The sequence below is a fragment of the Polypterus senegalus genome, chromosome 4 (assembly GCF_016835505.1).
Source record: "Polypterus senegalus isolate Bchr_013 chromosome 4, ASM1683550v1, whole genome shotgun sequence".
NCBI lineage: Eukaryota > Metazoa > Chordata > Cladistia > Polypteriformes > Polypteridae > Polypterus > Polypterus senegalus.
The window spans coordinates 163,365,810-163,385,045 of record NC_053157.1 but is presented as its reverse complement, the minus strand read 5'-3'; the positions used below and the strand labels follow the sequence as shown (position 1 = coordinate 163,385,045).

At 36.9% G+C, this 19,236-nt stretch overlaps 1 protein-coding gene across 2 annotated transcripts; it reads right to left on the bottom strand.

Annotated features, from left to right (window-relative positions):
* Positions 1 to 8,115: 8,115 nt before the first annotated feature.
* On the bottom strand, positions 8,116 to 19,236 carry LOC120527775 (extracellular superoxide dismutase [Cu-Zn]-like). Of its 2 annotated transcripts, none has more exons than XM_039751588.1 (2): positions 19,112 to 19,236; positions 8,116 to 9,107 (listed from the first exon to the last, which is right to left on the bottom strand). In XM_039751588.1, the coding sequence occupies exon 2, from the start codon at positions 9,087 to 9,089 to the stop codon at positions 8,358 to 8,360; it is 732 nt and encodes a 243-aa protein (XP_039607522.1). In that variant the 5' UTR covers positions 9,090 to 9,107; positions 19,112 to 19,236; the 3' UTR covers positions 8,116 to 8,357. The 2 variants fall into 2 exon arrangements, with proteins under 2 accessions (XP_039607522.1, XP_039607524.1); XM_039751590.1 differs by having other exon boundaries at positions 19,107 to 19,207.

Sequence of the window (19,236 nt, the reverse complement as noted above, 5' to 3'; positions counted from 1 at the left end):
CTATGGTTTCTAGTTTCAGAATTAATCTTTGATGTATGAGTTTAGCAAATGCTTTTCGAAAGTCTAGGTAAATAATGCTGTATGCTTTGTTTTTCTCAAATATTCCAGCTGCTTTTTCAAAAAAAAAATCTAAAAATTGGTTTCACAGGACCTTCGTCTCATAAATCCATGTCTTATTATAGTTATCATAATTTTGCATGGCACAGAAGTTAAGACTAATTGGTCTGTAATTACTAGCATCCGTTTTGTCTCCCTTTTTGAAGAGTGGAGTCACATTTCCAGTCCTCAGGTAATAACTTCTCCTTTCTGAGTTGACTACTGAAATATGCCTAATAAGGGTTTATAGATGACGTCTTTCATTTCTTTTAATACATAAGGTAAACTCCCATTAGGTCCAGGGGTTTTATTACTTTTCAGTGTATTGATGGCTTGAAGCACACCTGACTCTTCTATTTTAAAAGCTATGAATTCATGTTTGTTTTTACTTCTGCAAGATGCAATCCTCATGTTTCCTCTTTTATACATACAGTACTTGAGTGAATTATTTGTTCAGTTCATTTGCTATTTCCTTCTCATTTTCATTGATTTCTCCATTTTGTGTCCCTAAGGTTTTATAAATTCTCCTTTATCATCTTTTTCTAGTAGTAGAGTCGTGGAGTAGTACTAAAGAATTGCTTGTTCGTTTTTTATCTTCTCCAGCAATTTTTCAAATGCTTTTTATCTCATGCTGTGGTTTCCACTATTCCTCTACATAAGAATTATCTGGCTTTTTTAAATAAAAATTTTCTTAATTTTAAATTTAATCATAACTTCAAGTGGAACTCAGAGCAATGAAAAATGAATCCTTAAGTAGTCGGCTGGGTAAATACACATAGCCGCACAGCAAAAAACTGAAAAATTGGCAGATTCCTCACTAAAATGTCCTTGTGTTGGGACAGCTGTCAGTAGAATTCACTTTCCATTTCTCATCTCTTGGTTCTCTTAACAGGACTGTAAAGAGTGAAGGAGATTCTGTCAGTTGAGCAAAGGATGGGTTTAAAGGAGATCCGAGGCATCTTTCAAAGGTAATTTCTGGTGTGACAAGGAAAGTTTGCTTATGCCAGTTTTCAATTACTTTCTGTTTTTTGCTGCCATTTCATGTTGTGGAATTTCTAGCAGATTGAGGGTGAGAGCTGCAAGGCAGTGTTAGCTGAACCTAATGAAAAGTTTAACAGAAATGCGGAAATATTCAAAGGGTGAATATTTTCTGAACATTTCTGACAAGATCATTTTGGATGGCAGGCCACTAAGACGATTAATAAAGGGTGCAGGAGAAGAAATGTTTGTCAGAGACTAGTAGCGTCAGAGCTGTGCAATCAGTTCTAAATTAAAGCACCACATCCTTAACAAAAACCAGAAACTTGTAGTCGAGTGAAGTTGTAAAGCTAATTGACTGATTCAGAAAGGCGCACACTAAAGTCAGTTATCCACAATCAAGTACAACCAGCAGGTATTCAATACTGATCTTTATACTGTTGTGGTGGTGATGCCACAAGCTTTCAGCCTTCCCTACATACCATCTCATTAGCAACCTTCAACAAAAGCTTCACAAAATAGTGGCACCCATACTAGCGGGAGAGCAAAATTAATTTTTAACACCATGTAAACGCAAAACAAGAAAGAAACATCCATCCATTTTCAGAACACACTTATCCAAAGCAAGGACATGGGGGTAGCTGGACCCTATCCTATCCCAGCAAAGCAGGAACAACCCCTGAACAGGGCATCAGTCCATTGCACGTTGAAAAGAAGAGGTGAACCAAGAAGAAAATATCTGCATCAAACTGCAGGAAAGCTGACAGAAGTAAGTCATACAAATATGTAAACCAGAGTCTATACAGGAACACTCACAAGGCTTTTCTTAAATTATCCTATACTGTATATCTGGACCATGCTTCATTCAAAATGGCATTCTTTTATGCTGTTGTGGAAATAACAAACGGTATTCCTGAATACTGGGGTAACACCTCTAGCAACCTTACGTTGTACATAGCAGCAGAGCCACAAAATGGTGTCACAGTAAAACAAAAACAACAACTTTTTAGTGCAGCCTCCTTGGCAAGTATATTGCATCCATTAGGTTTTCCACAGTTCTCTAGGAAAAATGTATTATTCGCAGGAAAAATTGCCACTGAATTTATGACACGCAGACTGAACACAAATTGTAGCACCAATTCAAGAAAGTAGAGCACCTGATGGAAATTCACACAGACACGAGGAGGACATGCAAACTTCATGCAGGGTGCACCCGGGGATGTGGACCCCAGTCTCCTTATTGTGAGGCAGCAGTGCTACTACTGTGGTACCAAGCTAACCCTTAAAACGAAACTTCAGAAATGAATTCCTGGTCTTCAAAATCCTAATTCACATGTATACATTTTATCTAAAGGTCAAATAAAAAAACCCAGGAAAAAAAGTAAATAGGGTAACTAGTCCTAAAATTGATGGAATTTGGCCTGGAACACAGAAACAAGAATGTTTCTCCCATCTGGGAACCTTTGTGTTGGTGCACACGCACACCGGCTTCTCTAGGATGGTCCAGTACACTCAGCAAGCAGAAGAGATGAAAGGGCTTTCCAGTCATTACTCAAAATTACTGAATTGTCCTGATACATAAGGGAGTATTTAGTATGTCGTTTCAAACTTAGTCCATTATATAATGAAACATAAGGGGAGCTCAATAAGATCCAAAAGGGATTCTGACAAGCACAAACAATCTATCATGGTTGAAATAGTCATTTTTTGCCAGTTTGAGTATTCATGTAATACCTGTCAATACTTTTTCATAACATTGAGCATTGGGGTGTGTTATGTTGTTTGTTCTAAATTTTGTAAAAGCTTTTCAAGTCATGGCATCCAATTTAGGGTTTCTTTTACTGTGTACTTAAGATATTGTAAGATTGTGTCCAAGGTTTTTGCGTTATTATGCACAACTTGTGATCTTTAACAACATTTTATTGAACCTTTCTGTCATTACATTGGTTTTAGAATGGTGGATATTTTGTAGTCTGTTTCATGATGGACTTTGTTTTACAACATTTATTTAAGTCCATTTTTAAGTGGAAGGAACTATCTTAGCTGCTAATGTTTGATGTGAAATGTTACTTTTACTACAAAGCAGTTTCATATAGTAGAACAATCTAGACAACACCAGGCCATTCAGCCCAACAAAGCTCGTCAGTCCTATCCATTTAATTCTTCTAAATAAAACATCAAGTCTAGTTTTGAAAGTCCCTAAAGTCTTACCGTCTACAACACTACTTGATTTGCTTTTTCCAAGTGTCTATTGTTCTCTGTATGAAGAAAAACATCCTAAAATTTGTGTGAAATTTACCCTTAACAAGTTTCCAACTATGCCCCGTGTTCTTGATGAACTCATTCTAAAATAACTGTCTCAATCCACTGTACTTATTCCCTTCATAATTTTAAACACTTCAATCCTGTCACTTCTCAATCCTCTTTTGCTTAAAATTGGCTTACTGGTTCAGTTGTCACCTTTTCCTTGCTGTGTGGCACTAAGTGGGTCATTAAACCCTCCCTTACTCAATGTAAGTGTTCGTGCTGTATCCTAATTTGGTCATCTTGGATTATATTCACATAATATGTCAGTTAGCACTGTTGCCAGGCTTACTAAATTTGCTTTTCAAAAACAGTTAACCTTAGAAAACTGTATTGTGTAGTATATCATCATTAAAATTGTTGATAGCCATTCTAATTTTGTAAAGTGGTCTGATGAGGTTAATTTTATTATCAAAGCAATACAGCATTGAACTAAGATATGTGTGAAATATTTGGAAAATGGGACTTATTGGGGCAGCTTAGCATTTAGCTAAATTAACAAGCTTGATGGACTGAATGGGGTTCTCTTGTTTGTTCTTATGTTCTCAGAAAACTGGACAGTTTTTACAAACTTGTTTTGAATCTTTAGAAAGGTGTACCCAGTTTAAATACTGTATGTTAAGTCCATTGTAGTTTCTTTTCACTGTGTAGATGTCCTACGAATGTGCACACTGGAGTATTTACCTCTGTTTATCTGTGATATGGCAGCCATGTTATGTGCTAGCTGCTATCATATGACTGACATCAGAGCTTCTCATAAAGTCATCACTGGTCGACTTTATAAGATGGCAACAATATATGCTCAGTATCCTAGTCATCCATCCATCCATTATCCAACCGGCTTTATCCTAACTACAGGTTCACGAGGGTCTGCTGGAGCCAATCCCAGCCAACACAGGGCGTAAGGCAGGAAACAAACCCTGGGCAGAGTGCCAGCCAGGGACAATTTAGAATCGCCAATGCACCTAACCAGCATGTCTTTGAACTGTGGGAGGACATGAACATGGTGTTGACTACAAGTAACCTTTGTTCCTTTGAGCACTCTTCTTATAAATTGTCTTCCATTTTATCTTATATCAATTACAGACATTTCAGTGATTCTATATGTGAGCCAGTCTTGCCACTTTAGATGTGTAACTCTTAGACATACCTGCATATAGGCCTTATTCTACTCCTTCAAGAAACAGTAGTCCTCATATACAGAGGGGCATTAAAGATGGCACTTTGTGCCTCTCTAGCCTGCATAGCTTTCCTCTCTTTACAATCACTCAGAATCATCCTTACAGATATTTCAAAGGTCAGCAACCAGTACTTTGGATAATTCTCCATATAATACATTTGATAGGAACAGGTACTCATGGCCCAGGAGACTGCGATCCAACCTCACCATCAGATATAGTGGAGCATGCTGAGTATTGTAATGGTGTCCCATTGTACAACTAATGCAAAACGCCATTCCACTCACGGTACCAAATGTGAGTAAATTAGACTCCATGTGTTCTGGAAAGAAAGATGGGTCAGAATTTTAGAACTGGATTAGGACCAAGAGATGAGATGGAAACAAAAATCAAAGATCTTTGCCATAACTTGTTAATCCTTATTCAGAAGCACCATAACTAACATCAAGAGGCAATTTCACTGTGTATCTGTGTGAACACTGGCGACACCCTAAATATCATCACATTGGTGATGTCACTCCTTCTGACTTCAGGTAACCATGACCTAGCAACATGTTGTTTAAAATCTATCTATCTATCTATCTATCTATCTATCTATCTATCTATCTATCTATCTATCTATCTATCTAAATAAAACAAATTTCTAATCCCAGTTTCACTTTCAATGTTCAAAGTCTTATAAAACAATGCAAGGCCTGTGTTGGCTGGGATTGGCTCCAGCAGACCCCCCGTGACCCTGTGTTCGGATTCAGCGGGTTGGAAAATGGATGGATGGAGTACAGTAATCCCTCCTCGATCGCGGGGGGTGTCTGGTAGGTGACTACCTGTTGAAGCTCATCGAAAGAATGCCAAGAGTGTGCAAAGCAGTAATCAGAGCAAAGGGTGGCTATTTTGAAGAAACTAGAATATAAAACATGTTTTCAGTTATTTCACCTTTTTTTGTTAAGTACATAACTCCACATGTGTTCATTCATAGTTGTGATGCCTTCAGTGAGGATCTACCAATGTAAATGGTCATGAAAATAAAGAAAACACATTGAATGAGGAGGTGTGTCCAAACTTTTGGCCTGTTCTGTAGATATGATATTAAAAGGCAATACCCCTTCCTTAGTGATACGGTGGTAAGAAATCACATAGGAGAAATAACTTAGGTTTCTTTAATGACGGCTTACGCTGCATAACAGACGAAGGAAGCCATGAGAAAAACCCAGTTCGGGAGTAGTGGCCCGATGTGTAGAGTCTGTCATTTTCGCTGCTGCGTTGGAAGGATTTTCAGGATCGGATGACGTTATTTCCCATCCGTTGATAAGCTTCAAGGGTGTGCCAAGCAATGTTCCAAGCCTTTATATTCTTTCTTTATGTGCAGGCCCCCACTTAGGTGAATCATGACATTCCAAACAAAGCAAAGAGGATACAATTTCATGCTGAGTTTGACACACAAAAATAGTACACAGTGGTCATCAGTCTGACTGCCCATTTTGCAGTTGTCCTTAACTATCTTGTCTTAAGATGCTTGCCTAACAGTTCTTATATGGTGAACTCCTGTGCTAAATCTGGCTTTGTGTCAAATGTGCATGTGAGTAGAAAAAGGCAGATTTATAAAATATATTTGCACAGAGCACAGTGATATATTAAACTTATATACTTATTACACACACCCTAACCTGTTCTGCAATGGGACCTGTCAGTGTCTCTGTGTCCCTAACATCTGTCCAGCACATTTTCCCTTTTAGCATTCATATTGGCAGTACTGTGACAATGCTGATTCCAGGGCACATAAATTGAAATTGCCAATCAAGAGTTTGAATAATCTGCCAAATTAGCTTCCAGTTTTTGTATTGTTTCACAAATAGCCTGAAAATAAAATGGGCTTTCATCAAGATCATTTGTACCAAACATAATGCAGATAAACTAAGAGAAAACCTCCTCAAACAACTGAAAAACCCACCTATGATTTTAAGTTTAAGAAGGCTGTCCTTAGGGGAACCATTCTCTTGTGTAGATATTTTTTAACTAAAGTTAAAAAGTTAGACACTGATCCAGTATTATTCAGTTCCAGTGTTATTTTTTAAATACTTATTTATTTTAGGTTTCATCAGAGCATAACTTAATGCATGTGGCTTTAGAACTGTATAAGTAGGTCACTTCAGATATTTTTTGTATTACAGCAACATTTCTGTGGTTTATATTAAGCAACACTACAGCAATTATAATTCAAAAACAATACTTTATTTTATTTCAAAGAAAGCACTATAAGGCTCAGTGTTTTTTGCTTAAATCATATTATGTATAAGAATTGAGTGTTAGTGTTATATTTGCATTTAATTGTAAATTTACATAAATCATACTAATCTGACATTTTGTTCTTTTTTGTGTAATATAGCATAATTATGTAGATTTCTCCACATCAGTGCTTCATACATCACTCATGTCAGAGTAATTGATGGTGAAGCTGTATTTGCCTGTTAAGGAAGCCATGGGGCTACTGTAGATCCAGGCTGTCAGTGGCAAGCTTCTCCGCAGCCTACTGTTGATAATCACAAGAGTACAATATGTTTTCCTTGATTGAAAATGAATTAAATTCATGTGACAGCAGATGCCACAGCTGCATCATGCCGCCTGTCAGGTATCCACTGGCACCCTGGGATGTTCAAGACACTGGTTGTTATTTGTTTCCAGTAATTGCTGAGACTGAAGTCATCTGAATAACAGCACCCTTCACCTTATACAATTTATCTTATACTATTTGCAATTTCACCTCATTGTATTGTGCATTTGGTAAAATATGATCTGTTTCAATATATGTTTTATAATGTTACTGTATTTATCTTGAATATTAAAAATAGTCTTCTCTATTTTATTCTGCGCCAGTATAGCATCACACAAAGTGTTTGAATACTTCTAAACCTAAATTTGTGCCTTCAGTCCTTAAAGTTCTTTTGGGCATCCATCCATCAACCCGCTATATCCTAACTACAGGGTCACGGGGGTCTGCTGGGGCCAATCCCAGTCAACACAAGGCGCAAGGCAGGAAACAACCCTAGGCAGGGCGAACACACACACACCAAGCACACACACGGGACAATTTAGAATCGCCAATTCACCTAACCTGCATGTCTTTGGACTGTGGGAGGAAGCCCACACAGACACAGGGAGAAAATGCAAACTCCATGCAGGGAGGACCTGGGAAGCGAACCTGGGTCTCTTAACTGTAAGGCAGCAGCGCTGCCCACTGCGCCGCCCTACTAAGACAAAGAATCATAAAACAAAAAGAGAAGACATACTAAAAATGTTATAATGACTTAACATGAATACAGTTTGAATATAAGACTTCCTATAATATAAACTTTTATTTGTACCCTCAAATACCACAACATCATTTTTTGCTTAATTTCCTAACATGCACAGATTGTGCATCACAGCTTTTATACTTAAAGTCGCTCAAGTGGAAACTTTTTCTTAAAAAACTATGTTTTCTTAATTTGTATTTCCACAATACATTCAAATGCATTACTTCAAAGCAAAACAGAATATTTTTAAAGGCAAATGACACATCACAATCGCAAAAATGTTTTCATTTATTTAAAACACACATAAAAGACCATTGTTAATAGCTGGCTATTGTTTTGCACTAGTAAACAAGTAAAAAAAAATGTTTATTTTGAGCAATATTAAAAATGTGTGAGAAACATATAAGCAAGTAAAAATAAGTGTAGTGAAACTGGGGTTTCACACCACAAAAACACGCTTAAATGGAGTAACATCTCATAAACCTACAACAAAATAAAATCCCTTTAATGTTCAAGACAATTTCCTTTCTGAGCCGCTCGCATTTCTTTTCATTGAATTTCCTGTAAGACTAAGGAATGTACTCTGCCAGAGTGTCTTGCCGCCAATCCCAATGACACAGCATGCCAGCCGTTTGCCAGCATTTCCATTTATCAGACTGGCTGGGTTGCCTCCTTCACCAAGATCATCTTGCTGCTCATGAATCACAATTGCTCGGCTCAAGATTGAATGTGGACCAAACATGGTTGCCTTGATGTTTTTCCTGTATTTTTTAATTTTTCCTTTTTTAGGAGTAAAGTTTCCGAAATCCCCTGGATGTCCAGGGTGACTGACATTCATTGGATTGAAATGACCACCTGTAGCATCACAGCCATTACTCAGGTCTCCAAACTCATGAATGTGAATTGCTCTGGCCTGATTATCTGACTCTGAGAACCCAACCAAATTGATTGTTGTTTCTAGATGCCCACTGGGGTATGTCTGCTTAAAGAGCACCTGTCCAGTCACCTGTGGCTTCTCAGCCTCGAGTGTACTGCTTGGCTTCATTTCACAAATTGCATACACTTCCTTTATATCTTTTGCTGCCAGTGCAACTGGATGGAGCAAGCTTTGCCACAAATCATCCACCTTTGACTCGATATTTTTCAACATAAGGGGGCATGACTCATAATTGGCTTGTATCTGAGAAACAAAATGGCTTATGAAAAGCAGTGCAAGATGGTGATAAAATGCTGATTGCTTCATTCTCGTGGTCCTACTATCCTAAAAGGTAAAAAAGAGAAGATTTAAGTGCAACCCATGCCAAACAAAGTTGCATGAAGTGTAAAACTCCACATAAAAAATTGAAAGCACCTTTAAACAAGGACATTTCAGCATGAGAAAACATAAATGATCATTATTAAAATACATCTCACATGATACAAACATTCATAAAAGAAAAGAATGCTCAGATGATCATTAAAGAATGCACCAAACTTAAGTCTCCACTACCTAGCTAATGTCCATTTGCCTCTTGTGCTCTTGGAAAGTGAAGTCAGGTTAAAAAATATATGGGCATATCTCCAAACTGGCACTCTCATACTCCTATCTTTCAAAACAACGCCCCTAGAATAGATGTATGCTTCATCTTCTTTCTGTACAGGACACATTTGAATATTTGCACCATTAGAAATATAACTGACAACTTCAAGCTCCAGACCATCAATTGCTAAGATTTAGTTATCCTATTCCTTCTCCTTTTTCCTCCAGTTGAGGTCAGCCTTTAAGACTTGGAGTTTAGTTATTGTCTTTTCTCTTTTCTTCTTTCCTCCCATCCTGTTTTTTTTTCTGAATTCCGCCCTTCCTTCCCATACACAGCTAGCTGCCATGCTGTCTGCTGCACTGTATAAAGCAGCCTATAATCATTTACCTCTCTACTCAATTTGAAACCCCCCATTATCCATCTTTATATTCTGGAATACTACTTTTTAAAAATCCATCTCTATTCCTAAAATCAAAATCATCAACATATTTGGGTTCATATTTAAGGTTTATGGTTTAAGCTTTCTTTATTTAGTCATGTTTATACAAGAAAACATGAAATTTGCCTTCTCAGTTGCATCTAAATAACAGACAGAATGAATAAAACAGACAAATAGAAACAAAAAAGGTTAAGGTAAGGCAGTTAGATAATTTACACAAAATAAATACAATAATCCCTCCTCGATCGCGGGGGTTGCGTTCCAGAACCCCCCGCGATAGATGAAAATCCGCGAAGTAGAAACCATATGTTTGTATGGTTATTTTTATATATTTTAAGCCCTTATAAAACTCTCCCACACTGTTAACATTATTAGAGCCCTCTAGACATGAAATAGTCAAAAGTTTAAACTGTGCTCCATGACAAGACAGAGATAACAGTTCTTTCTCACAATTAAAAGAATGCAAATATATCCTCCTCTTCAAATGAGTGCGCGTCAGGAGCAGAGAATGTCAGAGAGAGAGAGAGAGAAAAGCAAACAATCAAAAAATCAATACGTGCTTTTGGTCTTTTAAGTATGCCGAAGCACCGCGATAAAGCGGCATTTTTTTTGGAGGAACCTCCGTATCCTCTAGGCAAACAGCCTCTGTGCAAACAGCCCCTCTGCTCACACCCCCTCCGTCAGGCAGAGAGAGTGAGAGAGACATAGAAAAGCAAACAATCAAGCACCGCGCCGGAAGCATATCTTATATCATTGAGGAGTTTTAGTTAATATGTAATACATGCTCTGATTGGGTAGCTTCTAAGCCATCCGCCAATAGCGTCCCTTGTATAAAATCAACTGGGCAAACAATCTGAGGAAGCATGTACCATAAATTAAAAGACCCATTGTCCGCAGAAATCCGCGAACCAGCGAAAAATCCGTGATATATATTTATATATGCTTACATTTAAAATCTGCGATGGAGTAAGGCCGTGAAAGTTGAAGCGCGATATAGCGAGGGATCACTGTATAATAAATATATAAATAGATATAAAATATAAATATATAAATAGATATTTACACAAAAAAAAATGTACTACATCCACATCCCATGTCCTGTAAATGGTTTCTTATATGACCAGTCATTGACTAATACTCTTGTGTTTTAAAAATGCACCGCCACATACATATCACAGTTCTGCTCCTTCCTTTTTTTACCTTGTATATTTCTTCTTCTAGACCTCTTTTCTCTTTGTCTTGCTACTGTTCAGTGAAGGATTATTAAGTACAATTGCAGCAAAGGTATTAGTAGATCTCACTTGAAGGTACCTAACTGTCTTTCTCCTAGTTTCTTGAAGTCCTGTCTTCTTAACGTAACCCACCACTTCTTGAGTTTTGTCTATAATTGAGGGATGAATTGGGGGGGTGGTGGTAAAAGAAAATCATAACAAATAGGAATCAAGTGCCTAGCCAGCTTACAGCTTAAATAAACACTTCTTTGTTCTTTTGAGGCTTTCTAATGGCAATGCAGCTTTTCTCCCACACCCCAAAAATATGCTGGATACATTAAAATGCAACTGTAATTTCTCCCATTATGAGTGTGTCTGAGTATTCTCTGTGATAAACTCAACTGTAGATACAGGATCTGTTCCTGCCCTCCTGCAACCTTCTATATAAAACTGCATCTGTACTTTACAGTTATTGGTTTAAGAAGATCTTGCCTGAAGAAGGAGCCTGAGTTGCCTCAGAAGCTTGCATATTGTAATATTTTTAGTTAACCAATAAAAGGTGTCCTTCTGTTTGACCTCTCATTACATCCATAATGGCTAACATGGTACAACACCATACTACTAGAGAAATGTACTGGGAAAAATTGCTGGGTTGAGGGCATGTATCGGGTGGTCCAGATCTAATTATGCAATTTTCATTACGCTATAACTTATTAAGTTTATTGCATAGAAAATCACCCAAAAAATCCCGGACCATCGAGAAGTGTGCGAACTGACGACTTGAGGAATCGTTTCAGGCCGAACTGGAATCATCCCTGCATAAATCAAAGTTATCCAGGCGATCTGGAGCTGCATAATTAGATCTGGACCACCCTGTATAAATAAAAGGCTAAACCAATATTCTGGGAAGCTCAACCTGGAAATTTCCCAGGTCAGATCTAATGTGATTCATGAGTCAACACACAAAATGTCACAAAAACCTTACATAAGGAATGCTAATTTTAATGCAGATGCACCAATCAAATAATGCTTAAGTGTTCCATACATACAGTACAAGTCTATAAACAGCTGCAGTTTTTATATACAAACACTTAATATTAACTGTTCTGCTACAATTTATCTACACTGATGAGAAATATATTAATCCAGTATTTTTTGGACACATTTGTGCACTGCCTATATCACCTTTGTTTCTCTGTTAATATACAGAAGACAATTTCACCAGCACTGGGAGCATTGTGCTTATGTGCCAGTGAAACTGATAGTCAGTGACATTTATTAGGTGGACGGCATGGTTTATGAAGGTTTGCGTTACACTAAAAGATGTATGACATTACATCCTTGAAATGTCATTCTTGGTTCTGATGATTTTCAACTTCCCTAGCATAATTTTCTTTGCATCTTTATAATTTCATTTTACCACTACTGTTTAACAGTCAAATGTAGATAAGATATACATTTAAAAATTATAATCATTCATTGCAGATGTTTTATACAGCTTTTGAATTTCACTTTTTTTTTTTACATTGTTTGGGGCTGTAATGTGTGAACACTATTGATACGACAAATAATGGATCACCTTGATTAATTTAAATTAATAAATCCATACTAAATTTCTTCAATGACTAACCCGGTAATGTATTGGGTTAAACGTATGAAAGAAATTAAAGCTGCAAAATACTGTATTCAAGCTACTTTATTTGTAAAGTTATATTATGTTTCTGTGCCCTTTAAAGGTCACTTTCAGTAATTAGTTTCTTGAATGTTTTTGAAACATCATTATTTTCCAATAACGGAATGGCTAGCCCTCACAGACTACAATAGTAGGTTTGCTCCCTACCTCTTACTCACAACCAAACCATTCTGAATTGGATTCAGCGAAATACAGAATATTTTGCACATTCTATAACTACAACAGTATTTACTGAAGTTTCATTTAATTATGTTATTCCTCTTTTTTACCACCATGCTGTCTACTTTCATATATTCATCTATTTACTGCACAGCAGAGGATTCATTGCCCTTCTGTGGTTACTCTTCTTTCTATTGGTTCAAAGAAGGAGAACTCATATTATGGGCAGTACTCTGTTCAACTTGCATGATGAAGGCATCATCATTTCCACTACTGAACTAAATCCAGACTCAATTAAATTAGATTTTTAACAATTGTTCAATTGTCCTTTGCCTTAAGTCACATCTCTCCACTTCAGGTTGACTGTTTTAAGAATAAAGTATTATTTTTCATTCCTATCACAATACTATTAAGTTAGCCTTCTCCAAAAAGAAACACTTTCACTTTGTTGTTCTTAAATGTAAAACATAAAAAGTAAGAAAATGAACACATGGAATAATATTTAAGTGCATTCAGAGACTTAATTTGCTGTTTTGAAAGCTGGAGCACTTCTAAATTTACTGGTCACTTTATTTAAGAGTTAGGATCACCAGTTTCTTTATTAAATGTTATTGTAGCAGTGAGTCATAATAAAAAACAACAGATAATACACTATAGTTATGTGTATTACAGTACTTAAAACTGTTTTATTACCATTTTACAATATCATATAGTTGAAAACAGAGCTCACATAAGCTTGTGGTTGCTGAAATAACTTTCATGAACAGCTCATTTTAACTCTAATGATGAAAAAATTGCATAGATTGCTGTCCTATTGTTAGTTGCTGGTTGTGAAAGGGTCTATGACAAATTGTAGTTGAAACAGCTTAAACATAAATATTTAACCTAAACTTTGTGTTATCCTCTCAAGCTAAAACTATAGGCTGCATCTGACCATGATGAATAGTAAATAATTGTGGCACATTTCAAGTCATACAGCACACATCTCTTTAAAATGTCTAGGAACACTCAGCTTCTGTAATCGGCTTCACAGTTAAAACTCTGCACTTAATTGAGATGAGACACATTGGTCAACACCAATGTGTTTGTTTACTTCTGGCATTAAGGTCATTTGAGGAATCGCGACCATTAACTCTTAACCTGGACGGCATGTAACCGGAGTCCAAAGCCACACAGGCTCTACATGGTTTACTCCTGCTGGTGCAACAAACCTGCCAGACACAAATGTTTAGGTGCCCATTAATGCAGGCATGACTGGCATCAAAATTAAACCAAACTGGTCATCCCAGGTGTTTCGTCCACTCTTTCTGCATCCGTTAAATAACAATATGATGCACTTTTCAAGTCTCACAGCACTTATCTCTTTAAAATGTCTAGGAACACTCAGCTTCTGTAATCGGCTTCATAGTTAAAACTCTGCACTCAATTGAGAGGAGTCACGTTGGTCAACACCAGGAATTTGTTTGTTTACTTCTGGCTTTAATCTCTTTTGAGGAATCTAAACCATTATATCTTAAACTGAACCCCATATGACTGCACTCCAAAGCCACACAAGCCCTACATACTCTATCCCCACTGGTGCAACAAAACAGCCATACACAAAGGTTCACTTTAATGCAGGCATGACTGGCATCAAAACGAAATCAAGCTGGTCATCCCAGGTGTTTTGTAGGTTCTTCCAGCATCCGTAAAAGAGCAATGGAGATGCGTGTTTCAAGTCCAACAGCACTCATCTCTTTAAAATATCTAGAAACAGTCAGCTTCTGTAATCGGCTCCGCAGTTAAAACTCCGCACCTAATTGAGTGGAGACACGTTGGTCAACACCAGGAATGTGTTTGTTTACTTCTGACTTTAAGCTCTTTTGAGAAATCGCGACCATAACTCTTACACTGGACGGCATGTGACTGGAGTCCAAATCCACACAACCCTACACGGTCTACTCCTTCTTGTGCAACAAAACAGTCAGACACAAATGTTTAGGTGCCCAAAAATGCAGGCATAAGTAGCTTCAAAAGGAAACCAAATTGGTCACCCCTGGTGTTTCGTCCACTCTTCCTGCATCCGTTAAACCATGACAACCAAATAGCAAATGGGTGAAGTTATTATACCTATTTTTTATGAAGATCTTAAGCAAACCATCGCCATGTCTCTCAGGCCAGCGAAGGCAGTAACCCTAATTTCGAAAGCTGAACATCCAGAGAGCAGATTCCTATGTGAGCAATCACATTTTACTACATTAAAAATGACGGTGTACCTATGGAGAAGATGTTGCAGACAAGTGCGCTGCATGACAGTCACACTGGGAGCAACCTCACTGCCTATACAGTATGCAGAGCTACTGAAATGGCTAACTGACTGGCTGTTGTTCCTAAAACCTATCTAGCATTTCCAATGGTTTGATCCATTACATGACCGCATCAGTCACAAGTTTGTGTGTTGGCAATTCCAATAAATGTTGCTTCTCTTTAAAGTTTGTAACACACCTGACCTGGCCAAGCAAGCAAGCAATTGTTGTAATTTTCAGAACAGCCTGTGATACCAAAGTGAGCATGTGCACTAAGCAGCCGGGGTGAAGTAGCTCCATTAGCTGTACGCACAGATCTCATATTAGAGGAGTTGTCACTCACAATGGCAGGTTGTTTTTCTTTTATGTTCCATGCATTCAGTGCCTCTGTCAACAAGCATCAGCACTAGATCCTTATTTTAAAACTTTTCCCTTTTGTCTGAAGAGGAACAGTGAGGACACATATTTGAGACTGATTAACGTGACTGCTATACGTGAACAACTGAAGATATGTGTAATCTGTAGAATTATAGAAAGACACGAGTCTTCCACTGTATCTTTAATTTTGACTAATTCAATTATTTTAAATGTTCAATAGGGGAATACATTTGGCTAACAGCTTAGTTGAAGGGTATGTACATGGAGCTTCGTAAGACAAAAATAGGTTATTGAATATCATTATATAAGAAGCAATATTTAATAATTTCACAATGTATAATAATATTATTTGCAAGATTATAAAATAGATGATATTGCATTACATTAAAACAAGGAACCTCCCATAATATTGTGGACTCTAATGTGGCAATACATATATATGTTAGTTAAATAATGGTGAATTTTGAATAAGTGAAAAAATGTTCTGTTTTAAACAGCAATGATATTTTGTTCCACATCTTCTAAATAGTGATGTTGACTGTCCATTACTAATCAAGTATTTCTTCTTAAATGTCACTCCATGCTTATGCATATGTTATGAAGTCACTATGCAGACACCCTTCAAATAAAGTGTTACTGAAATTTTTGACATTATATTAATGTTCTCTATGCATGTTTAAATAATTTCTAAAAAAGCTACCACTGGAAATATATCAATGCGTGCTAATTCAGTCAAGATAAAATCGATATTGAATGGAATCGCGGCATTGTGAATAAAAATTGAATCGAATCAGGAGATCATCACCAATACCCAGCCCTAGTCCTGAGTACATGTTTATACAGTGTATGTATAAAATGTCACCGAGGTTATGGTTAGGGATTTTGTTTTTTTTATTTTATAATTTCTACATAAGTCGCTTTCAGTTTTTACTTTTACCACATGAACAAAAGATTTGTGCATTTTTGGCTAAAATATTAATAACAGTTACTTCCTGAAAGCTTTGCATTGAATGTCCACAAAAAGAACGTACTTCCTACATTACTGTGTGTTTGAATTGAAGATCCACTTCTATTCCACATTAACTGGTCAAGAATCTGATCTTCAATTCAAATGCGTACATTCTGCATGCTTTGAGCATATGAATGGATAACATAATGGACATGTGGATTATGTGACACAAGTTACATGAGAATTTTTTTTATTTTTCCTATGGACCTTTTTTCACATCATTTGCTGTTGTCCTTAACTGGTTACTGCAGTTTCCGACTGAGGTTGAATCTTCAGTATGCAATTTCTCAATGAAAAAAATGAGATTAGAATTTCTTCTTGGCCCCCACTACAAAGTAGATGGGGTAAGTAACACATACAAATATTTTTGGGTGGAGTATTACTTTAAAGCTGCCATCTTCACAAAACCTTTTGATAGAGCTTTGTATTTTATTTTTCATTAATCAAATGCTACTGATTATAAGTTGTTACAGCACTGTTTTAGCAATGTGTATTATGTGAATTTCCCCTTGGGATTAATAAAGTATCTATCTATCTATCTATCTATCTATCTATCTATCTATCTATCTATCTATCTAATCTTATCCTTAGCCATCCCTTAGATGTGTAGTTTTTGTAAAAATGCAGGTGGAAGGTCACAATGTCATAGACTAAGGTTTGGATCTGACACTCTGCTGGTCGTTTTGGTTTCATCTGTAAGACATTCTGATGATTTAACAAGTAATTCTGGCAGCAGTCATTGTCATCACTAAAGTTACCTTGAGCCTGAGCAAGCCAATCCATGATACAATGCAAGTCCCTATGACTTAATCTTGCAACAGTGGGCCTGACAGATATTTAAAATGAATAACAATGGTGGTTGCAAGTATATTATTAAGGTGTTACAAACTAAAATTGGCTTAAAAAATAGACACACAATTGGCTTATCTGTAAAATTAGTAATTGAAAAGAGTTCCCAAACAGGTAATTAGTCCAGTCTACTGCAGTTCCTAGGGTTTCGTAATCACAAAATGTTACACATCTGTGAAACAGAGATTAATCCATTTAAAGTCTGTTCAGCGTTTTGCAAATAATATTCATCATAACAGAACCTTTAAATAGACTTTGATTGTGAAACAGGTGGGGGAGACAGCAGCCTTATCTGTGAACAATGTCTAATGCAGTGTTACGGGAATGGGGTCAAAGGTATTCTACAGACAAAACCTTGTTACAAATACGCATAAATAATGGAAGTTTTCAGTTTTTTGTTTGCATTCTCACACAAACAATCCACACTTTCTTTTTAGTAACATTAAACTCAAAAAAGAATGGGTTATAACCGCCCCAAAACACTTAAAATATGTATTACTACTTTGTTTTACTTTTTAAGTTTATATTACCATAATAAGTATTTTTTTTTTCTCTATTAATTTTCAAAACTGCATTTCTTAGCCATGAGAAACCAACCAAGGAGAACACACTGGTCCTACACAATAAAACAAGTTTGACTCACTTTCTAATAATAGTATTAAAAGTATTAATGATAATAATCCAAGTAAATGTAGTATATCTTTGTTTTTGTTGATTAACCTGTGCAAAGTACCTTGAGTTGCATGTAAATGTATGATAAGTTGCTTTATTATTATCCATCCATCCATCATCCAACCCACTATATCCTAACTACAGGGTCACGGGGGTCTGCTGGAGCCAATCCCAGCCAACACAGGGTGCAAGGCAGGAAACAAACCCCAGCCAGGGCGCGCACAAACATGTTAGGGACAAATTAGAATCGTCAATGCACCTAACCTGCATGTCTTTGAACTGTGGGAGGACATGAACATGCAAACTCCACACACGGAGGACCCGGGAAGCGAACCCGGGTCTCTTAACTGCGAGGCACCACCGTGCCACATTATTATTATTATTATTATTATTATTATTATAACCCTAATAATAATAATATGGCGTTTGTTTATTGTAAATATCTTTACTTTCCAATACAAGGGATAACATTAAGGCTTAAGACAGCTGTAACTTCAATCAAAGCAATGCCTGTGACAACGTATACAAGTCAAATGATCGTATACGCATTTTAATTAATCAATAGCAGGTTTACCAGTTTGGATACCAACTAAATTCTGGACCTACTGTACAAATGGGAAATCTGTGCAAAATCAGGCGGAGAGATTCAGCAGTGTGGCACTACGTGCTGGACAAACCCAGAGAGAGACATTCATGTTTATGTGTTAGATCCATGACTTAAAGATCTTTGACTGTTAATTAGCAAAGAAGTCGAAATGTAAATATTTAATAAATGACGTTAAATTACTATTTTCCCCAATATATGTGAAACGATACATTTATAAAACACAATTCAAAATCTTCATACTTGGAGGAAATGTTTAAAGTGATTAAAAATAAAACTTAGGAAACGGAATGCAGAAATGCTACAGCTCGCACCCATATATATTATCGATCTGGCACTTTCAAGTAATCGTCTTGCACAACAAGACAAGGAAGCACACAAACACACATACAAATATATATATATGAGTTGAAAAAAGTTAAGTACGCAGTAAACATTTACAGTACTTGGTTTTCGCGTGTCCGGCTCCAGCTGTTTGGTTAGCAGGGTGGGCAGCTCCCTTCCGATGCAAGTCTCATCGAAGCCGCAGCGTTACGTCTGGCGCCGTCGGCCTCGCGCAGCTCGCCTTTCT